Below are 13,311 nucleotides of genomic sequence, written 5' to 3'. Positions count from 1 at the left end.
ATGACAAAGGACGAATTTGAAAAATTTAGGCTAAACTTTTCAAGATGCGCAAACGGTGACGTAGTTCCTTTATTCATTCAAAAAACCATTGTGCTCGACGAAAGAACTAACGGTCCTGGCATGGGAGGTGATATACAGCCCACAAACCCACAATTTTGCGAGACCTGGATAGTGCGTTTTCACTCACGCGGTGACCAACAGCTATGCAAATTTATTGAACCAAAGGAAAATGTACATAAGGAAAGAGTTCGACTTCCACAGGAATGGTTTGGGACACCAAAATGGCCGCCGTTTCTTTGTTCCTGGCTGCCGTGATTGCGTCATGTGAAAACACGCTATATTAACGATGAAACATAAAAATGTTCGATTTTTGCTACCCAAACAGTCAGATTTAAAAATTTTTGATTTTCGTTCAGACTTAAATTTCTTAAACTTCTTGACCCTAGGATCACTCAAGGATCAGGATTGCATTCCAAACATCAATAAGCAGCTTTTTTTTTCGTTAGTACTGGATATCTGACGTTGGCGAATTGATCAGTAGGACGTTGGCGAAACGACTTAGGACGTTGGCGAACGAGTCGTTGGCGAAACGACCGCAATTCGCAAGGGGGACTCCCATGTAAAAAGGACGGGGACCCTCGTCGTACCTTTTAGGAGTCAAGAAAAGCAGTTTTGGTATCTCTTACGGTGTTCAGCCTTAAAAGGTCCGCAGCGGGAGCTTTTTGAGGTACCTTGTAGGATATAGAGTGGGGAGAAAAATAACAGGAGATAATGTTCTGTTTTAGAATTGGTACTTCTTAGGGGTGAAAAAAAATTCAAAGCATGCCCTCAAAGCAGGATCGTGGTACCCCTTAGAACCCCTGTCCTTTCTGTTTGGGAGTCCCCATCAGAAAAGAAACAAGAAATTGGTGAAAATTTTGTTGTTTTTTAATCACTCAAGCTCACCATTGATTTTGAATTTTCCTGGGTGACCTTGGTCGTTGAATTGATTTTACATTAAAGTGAAGGGAACTCCTACAGAAACATTTCTAGTGCTTGCCACACAAATTTCAAGTCAGTCATTTACAGCAGTTACGTTATTTACAAATGGAATTTAAATGGAGTGATGCAAGTAAAACTACCTTGTAAGTCACATATCTTACTTTTTCGTTTCTGATCACCTGATGAAGGAGCCTACCTCATTGACTAATCTCAGCTCTATGAAAGTAAGTAAACCTGTAAAATCACTCTTGAGTTGTGGCAGAGTGACTCCAAGGCTAATCATGGCAAAAAACAATCCCCTCCCCCCCCAAAAAAAATCAGTCTCTCCTGTCCCCTTCCCCATCTTTCAGTCTTCGCTCTTCCCCCCATCCACTCTCAGCTGACTGTTTAATTCCGGCATTTCATGACAGTTAAAAATAGTTTTGCTATTGCCTATTCTAAATCTTTGCGAATTTAAAAAGAAATAGTATGCAAAGTGTGATGATAAATATTATGATGAAACACATTGTTGGAAAACATATTCTTTTAACGTAATTTTTGGTATGTTTCAACGTGCATTTTCAGAAGTGACCATTGAGAATAGAAATAACAACAAAACTAAAATTCAAAATAAGTAGCCAATTAATAAATTCAGAAAATTATTCTGATTTATAGCGAACCTGCAGGACTAGTAACTTATCAAAGAAAAAAATAAATTATAAAATAATAATAAAAAATTTGATCAGCCGTACTAAGAGACTTTCCAGTCTCTCATTTTAAATTAAATGTTGCTCTCTGTCTTTTTGGGTTCTCCTGAGGTTCTTAAATTGATATCATAATCAACATATCAGCAAGTTTAATCGTGACTTTTATTTACTTAAGTCCTGAAGAAGGCTACTTAAACTTGTTGAAACATGGATTTTAAAATCAATCCCAGGAAACAGAGAGCAACTTTTAAATTCCTTTTTGAATCAATCACTATTCATTGTGTCAGATCAATGCTGCAAATTAATTTTTCATGTGAAATCTTGAATGTACATGTCAAAACGTCTTCAATTCTGTTCATTAGTCGTCAGTGTCATGCCATTCCATCATCCTTTGGATGGAGTGCCGTGCCATTCCATTCCTGAAATTATTTGGCCGCTAACGGCCTGGGCCTGTTTATGTTTTCGGCTCATGGAGGACAGTGTTGAAGGCCGAGCTACGCTGGCGTCGATGGCTTTTGAAGCCTCAGCAGCCTACGAACAAGTTCGACCGAGTTACAGTGTTGAATCTGTCAAGTTCTTCTTGAAAAAGCTTGGCATCCTAGAACAGCAAAGAGCGCAGCCACTCAGTATTCTTGAATTAGGCGCCGGTACGGGAAAATTTACTCGCGTTGTGATGGAAGTTTTGAAAGGCATCGACGCGCGGGTAATAGCGAGTGATCCCACTAATACTATGGTACACGAGTTCCAAAGAGTTTTGCCTAATGTCGAGTTGTTGCAGTGCTTCGCTGAGAACATTGGTAGGTTTAATTTTATCTTGTTTACAGTGCCATTTTAGAATAGCCCTGTTTACAGTACTAGTTCCAAGCGCCATCCTGGATTAGTAACCGCGCAAAAGTGTAATTGCCCCGCGTAAGATTCCAGACAGCAAGTAGACAACCGACACCGCGGAAATACGTTTTTTGGGGCGCGATACAGTATTTTGCTGGTCAGCGGTACACCTTAACAAAACTACAAAATGCCTGCAAGTTTTACAGTGTTATCGCAGGGAGTCTTGTCGACAGTGAAAAAGATACAAAACTTAGAGCGCACACTGTAAACTTAGCTTTTAAACTCCGCTCATTTGTTGGATAGTTCTCAGTTAATATTATATATTGTGCCAAAGCCAAACTGAACTTGCACACGGTGTGAAATTGTTGTTGTTTCGTGAAAGTTCATGCTCGCAAGGGGCGAGCCAGTGGCAATTTACGTTACGATGTGCGCTAAGACTAAAACTAAGCAGCTTTTGTGTTGCTGTAGCGGTGTTATGAGGACATCAACTTCTCAAGTTTGTTGAATTGATGGGCTTGAACCGTGTGAATCGGTATGTCAACGGCATTTCGATCAAATTCGTCGGGAAGACAAGCTCGTGTTCGTCCACTTGTTCGATTGGGGGCACTCGCGTAAGTAAACACGGTCATCCTGTCTCCACTCGGTATCACCAAATTATGGACGAAGTTGGCCGAAATCGAAGCAGTGCTTCGTATAAATCTTGGACATGTTGGTGTAACAAGTGTAGGACTGAATCCCAAAAAGGGTTCAAAATCTGGCCTCAACTCGGGGAAGAATTCACCGAGGTATGTTTTATCATAAAATATCCAATTTTAATTATACTGTACTTCAGTAAGCTTGAGGCTGGCGAAAATAAAATTTTAAATTTTCATGTTTATTATTGTTTCTTTGTTTCTCGTCATAATTTCGAATTGTTGCAGTTCTGTATTTTGCTTTTAGCTTCTCTAAAGTGTGAAAATTATTTTAAACTAGTTGCATAGCTGTTAGAGTTTAGAAAAAAAGTTATTTAGCTATTAGAAAAAACCACAAGAAGTACATGACATCTGATTATCTTAAGATGGCAGAAGACATGGAATACAAAGCTGTTAAAAGGGTAATTAAAAATACATGCATATGTTATTGCAAGACAATGAAATTACCATAAGATCTGGGTAATAACAACTTCCAATTAAAACTCAATAAATGAATTTCATTTTTAGTTATAGATAGGCTATCCCCCCTGTATTCACACAGCAATCTTCTGATTGAAAGGCCACCCAGATAATGTCTGACCACATTACCTTAGAGCCTGAGACTCTGCATAACTTTCTAAGATTAATTGTTTACATATTACTATTATCTGGATTTCCCAATAGAAAACTTCTTCTATTGTACATTTTTTTCTATTTTGGCTCAGCAAAATTAACAAATGTTTAACGCCAAAGCGTGCACTATTGAGTTATGGATGCACATGGGAGGTTGCTAAGCACGAAAGAAGCATAAGAGTCGCACGAGGCGATAGCCAAGTGCGACTCTAGCTTCTTGAGTGCTTAGCAAACCTCCCAAGTGCATCCATAACTCAATAGTGCACGCTATGGCGTTTACCATTTGTTTTATAACATAACATTGAGACATTGGAACGACAGAAGTCCTTTAATTGAGCTACATCACACAAAAATGTTCATGTAGCCTTACATGACAAGAGAAAACAAGCGCGCCAAAATTTATTCATGACAACTGACTGCACACCAGTAACTCGACAAAGTTCCATCTTCAGACAACTGTGAAGACAATTTCGCATTTCTGGCAAAAGAACGTCGACCATTACTTTGGAAACAATGTCTGTCAAAAGATTTGCTTTGTAAACATCAGCACACACGTCAGCAGCATACACCCATGGGCAAATAGTAGACGCTAAATTAACCAATCAGAGCGCGCGCTTTGCTTTAGTTATGTTATAAATCCTTTTAGAAACTGTCCATGGATGATTTCCACAACATCAGTGCCGTAAAAACACCGAGAGAACAGTGACCAATGCTCTCCATATGGCAACTCCTCTCCTGAACATTCAGCCATCTGTTGATGGTGGGGAGAGGCAGGGGGCAGGAGCCCGGGAGAATAGGGGGCAAGAATCCGGAGAGAAATGCAAAATGCTAATTTTTGTCATTCATTAAGGCTTCAAATACTTTCAAAAACAAGAACTGAAAATGTTACTGGACTTTCATTTAGTGTCTTTAGAGACTTCTAGGCCGACAGGCAAAGAAAAATTCACCCTTGGGCTCAAAATGAGGTCCAAAATGAAACCCTTTGACAGTGGTTACGTCATAGGTCATTCACTTGAAAGACATGGGTAAGAGTAGCAAGGCTGAAAACGAAGGAAAAGGAAATGCCCAAGGGGTGTGCAGCTAAATGACTAAGATGTGTTTTGAGTCTCTTAATTTACAGGGGGCAGGAGCAGGACGAACAAGGGTGGGAGTCAAGAGATAGAGGTATGGGAAGTGGGAGGTTCTGACTCTGCTGTCTCTTCCCCCACTTGATGCAGTACCTTGTCCCTAAGTAAAAGGTAAAGTCTGCATAGAGCCAAGTGGCCCATCAGGCCAGGCTTATCTCGGGTTCTGTAGCATGAACCGACTAGGAGTATTTCTACTACCCCCTGCCGGATAGGATGCTAGTCGATCACAGGGTTACCCCCAGCATTATATTCACCAGTACCCATATGTACACCTTTGTGGAGTGAGGCACCGTGAGAGTAAAAGTGTCTTGCCCAAAAACACAACACAGTGTCCTTGACAAGGGCTCAAACACGGACTGCTCGATCCATTGCTGAGCGCACTAATCACAAGGCCACCGCACCTCCCACCTTGTCCCTTAGGCCTAACCTTAACCCTAAACCTAAAAAAAGGAGTCTGTAGATTTCAGTCAAGTTTATCTCTTTTATCACTTGTGTATTTGAGACAATTTCTAATTTCTTTGCTTTCCGCCATTCAGTTTACAGTACCAAAGCCTGATTTTAAGTGATTCGCAATTATTGACAGAACTTGTTTTTGCAACTTACAACTTCAGACTTTGCACAAAATTTCTCACCGGAGAAAAGCAATGTTGTAGAACTTAAGTGATGAACTAAATGCAATAAATATTAATTTGTAAGAAATGTATCTGTTCTTTAATACATGCTTTTGTGTCTAGTATCTGAGTTGGATGTAGCGAAGATATATTACCAATGGTTTGTAGACGACAGTAAGCGAATTCAGAGACACAGTGGCATAAACAAACCCACTTGTTAGCCAAATATCACAGGAAAAAAAATAAATACATATAATTATATAATTTATTGCCATCAGGTGCTATAATGTCTTGTAATAAAGTGGTTACAAGTTAAGAATCTTACAGAAGGGAGGATAATACAATATTATGACTAAGGGGATCATAATTAATGTCATATTGATTCAAAGCACGTGATATGTACATGTCTGATTCATTAAGCACATACAATGTAAAAATAATTTATTTTGTAGTGATTGAGCAAAGCTCATCTGAATTAAATTAAATGAAAGGAAAAACAACAACAGTCAATTATTTATATCAGTTGATACACTGCACATATAAGATAGGGAAATAGAAATCGAAAAGCTTCAAATGACTGAGTAAACAAAATAAACTAGTGGGTTTCATTGAAGAGTTGATTACTGCCTCTCTGAAATGTTGAATGTCTTTTCAGCATCCAAAGTTGTGAAACTTGACCACATCCCATAAGTGGAAGCGGTTTCGTGTAAACAAATTCAGGTGTTTGGGCATTTTAAAATATTTAGTTACCTGTGCATACATGTACAAGGAAACGGTCTTGAAAATTTCCATGTACTATCAACATGTAATCGATGTAAACAAAAAAGACCTCAAGCGAGGAAAAATGATCTATGAACCGAACATATTGAGCGGTCTTGAATGTTTTCAGTATTTCCAGCGTTCGCTGCGGCCAACAAATCACAATATTTTCGATCTCTACTCCCTTCGCAAACGCCACCATTATATATAAATGTAGGCTTAAACAATCTTTAATGATAGAGAAATATCTTGTGAATGAAATGAACAAATGTTTTATTCTGACAGCAAACGGCAGGTACAAAAAAATTATTTCACCTGTTCCAAAAGGCGCAGAAAGTCAGAAAGGTGATAGAAACGCCAATCAAGCCAGTCTTTAAAGACAAATTCTTATCAAAGTTTCTTTGACGCGTTGCGAAATATAGTCTAAATGAACAAGCACCACATGTCGGCGCAAAGTGAGTGTGAATAAAACGGTCCCGACTTACATGTACCTTAACCACTTCATGCAAATTACACTTGCAATCCAACTAGTCTTCAAAATCCTTGCAAAAGCTTCATACAGAACCAATCTTCTGCTTTGCTGGATACCCATCGTGTCCATCGTTGTTTTCGACAATTCTGAGGCGAGGGCGACTGAAGCAACACGATCCAGGCTCGAGTCAGCAAACTACACATTACTCCACACAAAATGACTCCCCTGTACCCCTATTCATTACCGGAACATTGTTTGAGTATTAAAAACCCATTTAAGGACGTCAAACTCACCAATAACGAGAAGTATCAAGGATATTTTCGACCTTAAAACGAACCAAAATACTGATCTCGGAGAACTGATCGATCGAAGGACAGCACAGCCTGATGGTGGTGACCACTGACCAGTTACGGTGACGTCAAAAAACGTATTTCCGCGGTGTCTAGACAACCTACAGTAACAAAGACAAAAGTTACGCCTGATAAGTTTTGTTTGATTAAGGGCCAATTCAAAGAAAAAGCAAGTCTTCGACAACTTAGGCTCCTAGACAGTGGCCTCTGACCTCGCCAGAGATTAGGTGACCAGTCTACAGAGATCTACTGAGCATTGCCTATCGTCATCTTTGTACTTTTCGTACACCAATAACACAGCAAATAAATGAGCAAACATGGGAATTGCTGATGTCTCCTGTCTTTACACATTCTGAGCAGAGAACAATTGGTTTTGTGACTAAGAGTCCATTATTTTGCATCCTGGCACTGCTTGGGATAATTTTGTACCATCATCACATGATCATTGACATACTTAGTAAACAAGAGGCAGCTCTAGCTCAGGTTACAAGAAAGCCAGTGTTGCTAAGTTGGGATGTGCCACTGTTGCCTTACAGCATTACATGACTGTTGAAAAAGACTTTGTATGGTGGGTAACATAAATTGAGTACATAATATGGACTTTGTGCTTGAAAGAAAGGAAAATTTTAACATTGATAAAATTATTCTTATGAGAGAAATTACAGAAACACAAAAGAAACAGCAAGAAGGGTAGTTTTCTGGGTTTTTTTTTTTCACCATATTTCACATACTAAATTTACATTATTTTATATTAGTCTTGATATAAGTCCTCAAAATTATCTACTGGTGGCTTTTACAAAATAATATGTAATATGGCACCAAAACTATACAGAGGGCTATTTATTCAGTTATATGGTATCTAAAGCATAATTTAGGTTAATTTACCCAACCTCAGAGATAGGGACCTGGCAACAAGTTTAACACTCTGTTTTGTTTGCCATTATACACCTTTAGTTCTTTCGATGACAAGAACTGGAGATTAAACATGTTTTTGTGAAATGGATGGACTCTTAATGACTTATTCTAGTGTCCCTATGGTTTCTTTTAGCTGATTGTTGGCGATTAGTGAGCCCCAGAGCCATCTATCAAAGTTGATAGATATCTGAGAGTGAGCTGTCCAATGTGCTGTGAAAACTAGCCTTTGCATGTTGCTGGATCATTACAGCCACTAGCTAAACTGGTCGTGGAAGTGACCCCATACTTAAAAGTAATTATGCACGTTATTTTGTGTCACTCTAGTGTGACCGCCACCATAAGTAGATTCGAGCGAGTGGGGGCCATGTGACAGTTAAACTCTGTTATTCAAAAGCCTTAATTTCATCACATTGTTATTCCAGAGTGTTGAAAAATTATCTCAGAAAACATAAATGTTTAAATTTCCCAGGGGCATGCACCATCTGCTCTCCTACAATTTGTATGTGAAGGTGATGAAGTGAAAGAAATGTGTAAGCATTCCTTGATTACATGACTACTATCTACCTGTAGAACATTATTTTTTATCTACAGGGTTTTATAAACTTGAAAATTAAAATGTTAATGTTCAACTGATGCTGCACCTGCACCTGCACCTGCAGCCTCAAAATGATCGATCGATCGATCGATCGATTGATCGATCAATCAATCAATCAATCAATTCATTAATGTCAAACCATGGGATGAGGTTGTCCCCAAGATACAAGCCAGAGGCTCTCGTATTAAATGCTTGACAATTCACAAAAAATTGCAAGAAATTAATGTAAGCAAATACTAATTCAATATAGAATGTATTAGAACATTGAAACATGAATATCATTAAATTCCTTGTGTGTCTTTAAATATAGCTCTTCCAGACTCAAGTGTTGATGCAGTTTTGGCAGCCCACTGTTTCCATTGGTTTGCAAACCAAGATGCTGTAAAGGAGATCTGTCGTGTGTTGACACCTGCGGGATCTTTAGGAATGATCTGGGCCATGCCAGATGAGTCACTACCTTGGGTGAAAGATGTTCTTGCATTTATCCGCCCATTGGAGAAGGACTTTAAGTGTACCATCTCAGAAGAAACCATGGGGAAGGTTTTTAAAGAAGTTGGAGAACACTTTACCGTTGAGAAGGATTCAAGTATGAAAACCTCCTGGCAGCTTACCTATGATGGCTGCTATAAGTACTTTATGTCAAAAGGCATTATGCAAAGTAGCACAGATGAAATCAAAGCACAGTTCAAGACTTGGTTTGATGATGTTATGAGAAAGCATTTTCCTGAAAGGAAAGAAAGTGAATTGCTCAATTTTTCTTTGGTTTATTTGATCTGTTGGTGTAGGAAAATCAATAAGAAATAGATTTTTGTAAAAGTACTTCATTAGAGTGACTATCTACTGGTGACCATCTTAAGCTATTGAAAATTTTACTTTGGCTTTGCAGCATACATTTGCCATTAATTAGCTTTAAACTCCTAAAATTTGGAATTCTTTGTCAATGTCAATCACTGCTTTAACAAACTTTCCCAGCTTCATGAAAAAGATCACATTTTTAATGAAACGACATCTGAATATGTCATACTGCACACACAAAGTTAAGAATAATAACTATATTAATAATTGAGGTGGCATCTGGTATAAGCCTGGTAGTTTTTCAGAGGTCTCCTTGCCCTATCAAAATTGTAGAAATAATTATATACACTATTTTATTATGGGAAATAAAATAAAATGATGATGAAATGAGTTATTTCATGAAACTGGTGCAGTCACACTGAAAGGTCAATAATGATAGTGGAGCTCCGGCGGCCCGAAGGGACGCCAAGTGGAGCCCCATACTCATATAGGAGAGAAAAGGAAACCCATGAGTTGATTTTCTCATGCTCATCATGGCTAGCGGTATTGCTCGTGGGCGCGTACGCACGACGGCGACGACAACGACGACGACAACGACGACGACGACGGAGTCGCACAACATGGCCGCCATACTCCAAATAATAAGTTGATAGAGACATGCAGTCTTGGTTTACCGTGTACTTCCTTGATATTGGACATCCATGTTATGATCAATTGACACCTGTCAAAACAAGGTATCCACTGACCAGTATCACGTGACCATATCGCGGGCTCAAGTTTACAGCTTATCGAGGTCGCGTGTTGTTTTGAAGTTGACTGTTGACCAAGTGCTGGTTTTCGATTGGATCGCAGGCTCATCTCAGGTTAACTTGTTGAAAACAGGGCAGGATTGTTCGGAAGCTGGTTAACGCTAACCAAGGATTAAAAGTTAACCGAATTTTTTTTCTATACAAATGTTTTTTGGCTGCTTTGTTTTGTGTATATAGTGATTATTAAAACTCAAAACAGAAGGCCAAACAATATACAGAAAACCGCGCCGCAAAGCTACAAAACTGAAATCAAAATTCTACCTTCTCCTGGGTTATTTGGCTCTGAACAACGCGACCCAGGAGCTACGCTTTTAGGCTGGCCTAAATCTATATATTATAATTTACTTATTGTGAAGTACTGGTCCTTGAACATTACCTCGTCTGCAGTCCGTGCGCTGGGCAAATAATACAACAACAATGTAACCGTACGTGTAGTCTAAGTTTCAGACAAGTTTTCCAATATTAAATAGCAAATTGAACCGTTGACGCCTGCGCCGGCCGTAACCGGCCGTGACGAGCGTTGGCCTTTGTTCCACTTCTGACGTCATCACCTTTGCCCAAAATTGGCATCACTTATACTCAATAGTTCGTATAGTGTGATCGTCCGGGGGAGGGTAGTTCTGAAAAGAACTGTTGTTGGGGACTGACGGTCTCTTACTAATGAATAACAAGAGTTATTACGATTCCTCTTTGGACTCATTGAAGAACGCCGTCTGATTATTGACTTCATTAGGAGCCCAGGAAGCTTAGGCGCGGTCGTCCACACTACACCGGAGGAATTTAAAAACGCAACAATCACCGTTCGCTTTATATTTCTGTTTGAGGAAATCTCGGTCAGGAAAATCACGTGGTTCTCTTGATCCTATCGTGTTCGAAAAGGTCCGTTTTAAAATATTTTCCGTCCACACGAAAACTCAAAGCCGGCGTTTTCAAATTCCTCCGGTTTGCAGAGCGTTTTCGAAAAGCTCCGTTTTCGTGACGGATTAGTCTGGACCGTGTAGGCCTAACCGTAGAAATAAAGCTGTATGCGTTTTAAATTCCTCCGGTGTAGGGTGGACGGAGTCTGGAGCAAACCGCGACATTAATGAGCACCACCAAACAAAAGGTTTAATGAGCAAAACAAAGGCTGTACAAGTGTGTTCAGTAAACCTTTCTACATTTCTGCAAAACAACAACGCAAAATGACCGCGAACGCGAACGATAAGTCGAACTGCTAATTTTTCGTATTTCCATTTAGAATTGAACGCTGTCATTACATATTTACTCTGAAGGATGTTTTAGAGCCATAGGCATCCTGGACAAATTCAACTTTACAAGGCGTTGTCCTCAGCGTCGCCGTTGTCATTGTCAAGATCCCTATATTTGCATCTCGGATGCTGGAAGGTCGATACACTTGTTTAACGACTGTGGTCTGTCATCCTAAGAGGTTGCTTTGTGCTTTGCTCATGTTTTATTCCAAGACCAGTCGAACGCAGATGAGAGTATCGTGTAAAAGCCGTAAAAAATCACATAAATTGCAGCTATTTGCCAAGATTCTTTTTAATTCAGCGATTAGGTTGTCGAGCGTTTCGGGAGGGATTTTTTCCCTCCTGCTGAAACAATCTCGTTTACGTTACTTCGCCGATCCAATACCTGTTCATCTTCCCCATTACTACACGGCAGTCATGTGCATCTTCTTCTTCAGTATAGCTTAAGGCTTTGAACACTTATTTAAAGGCCATCGGCATCAATAATGTCCTTGAACATGGCGAGTTGATTCCTTGGGGCTTTCCCGCTCCAAACCAAGTAATTATTACAGTATTTCTTTTTCCATAGCTTCTAGTTCTCGGGGATCTCGCTACTTAATTGACCTCTAATCTAAATGTTGCGGAGACAATGATATCTGGTGGAATAACATTGAAAATTGTGATGCTTTAGGCGGCGAGGCACCGGAAGTTGTTTTCGCTCGTAGGCATTCGTAGACGGTGGACGTTGTCGACGAGTTTGAACTACCCTTTCGCAGCAACATGTAATATTAGATGGCAGAGAGAACCTTAAACGAACGTCAGCAATCAAGGCTTAATCTGGCCGCTGCAACTCAAGGTACACAAGGTGAACTCGTATTTTAATATATAACTGTATGTAAAGCATAAATTACAAAGCCGTTACAGAACATAAGCGTGCATTTAAAAAATGTTTCGCAAATTAGCATATTATAACCTTAAATTAAGGTATGTCCGCCATTTTGAATAATCAAATTCAGCCCGTGTCAGAAACTCGTTTGTCCAGTTTGGCTATGACGTCAGTGCGTTCTCATTGGCTCACAGCCAAGCCTTTTGTTCTTTCGCTTTATAAGTGCGACACCACCCGGATGGTTGGGCGGCCAGTTAACTCCACCGCAATATACAGATCTCTCTTAATCTCTCTTAAAACAATACAATATATAATCAACTATTCTTCCCTCTTAATCTCTCTTAAAACAATACAATATATAATCAACTATTCTTCCCTCTTAATCTCGCTTAAAACAATACAATATATAATCAACTATTCTTCCTCAACCCGCCCCCCCATAAATATCCCCCCAACATCCACTCACAGCCTGCATTTCATTAATCCCCTACATATACCTACGCAGCCTTCATCAGGTGCCCACGTATACCCACACAGCCTAAATCTCATTAATCCCTCAATTATACCTACACACCCTCACATCAGGTGCCCACTTATACCTACACAGCCTACATCTCATTAATGTTCCACATATACCTACACAGCCTGCATCTCATTAATCCCCTACATATACCTACACAGCCTACATCTCATTAATCCCCCGCATATACCTACACAGCAATACCTGTCATTAATCCCTCACATATACCTACACAGCCTACATCTCATTAATCTCTCACATATACCTACACAGCAATACCTGTCATTAATCCCCTACATATACCTACACAGCAATACCTGTCATTAATCTCCCACATATACCTACACAGCAATACCTGTCATTAATCCCCTACATATACCTACACAGCAATACCTGTCATTAATCCCCCACATATACCTACACAGCAATACCTGTCATTAATCCCCC

General features: G+C 39.6%; 1 protein-coding gene across 1 annotated transcript; it reads left to right on the top strand.

Annotated features, from left to right (window-relative positions):
* The first annotated feature begins 1,906 nt into the window (after nt 1–1,906).
* Nucleotides 1,907–9,811, top strand: LOC145465629 (uncharacterized). Its single transcript, XM_081449407.1, has 2 exons — nt 1,907–2,464; nt 8,939–9,811. Exons 1-2 carry the CDS (start codon nt 1,993–1,995, stop codon nt 9,430–9,432), a joined length of 966 nt encoding a protein of 321 aa, XP_081305533.1. The 5' UTR covers nt 1,907–1,992; the 3' UTR covers nt 9,433–9,811.
* Nucleotides 9,812–13,311: the final 3,500 nt, after the last annotated feature.

Source organism: Orbicella franksi, chromosome 13 (genome assembly GCF_964199315.1).
Source record: "Orbicella franksi chromosome 13, jaOrbFran1.1, whole genome shotgun sequence".
Taxonomy (NCBI): domain Eukaryota; kingdom Metazoa; phylum Cnidaria; class Anthozoa; order Scleractinia; family Merulinidae; genus Orbicella; species Orbicella franksi.
This window is presented reverse-complemented; position numbering and strand designations above follow the sequence as displayed.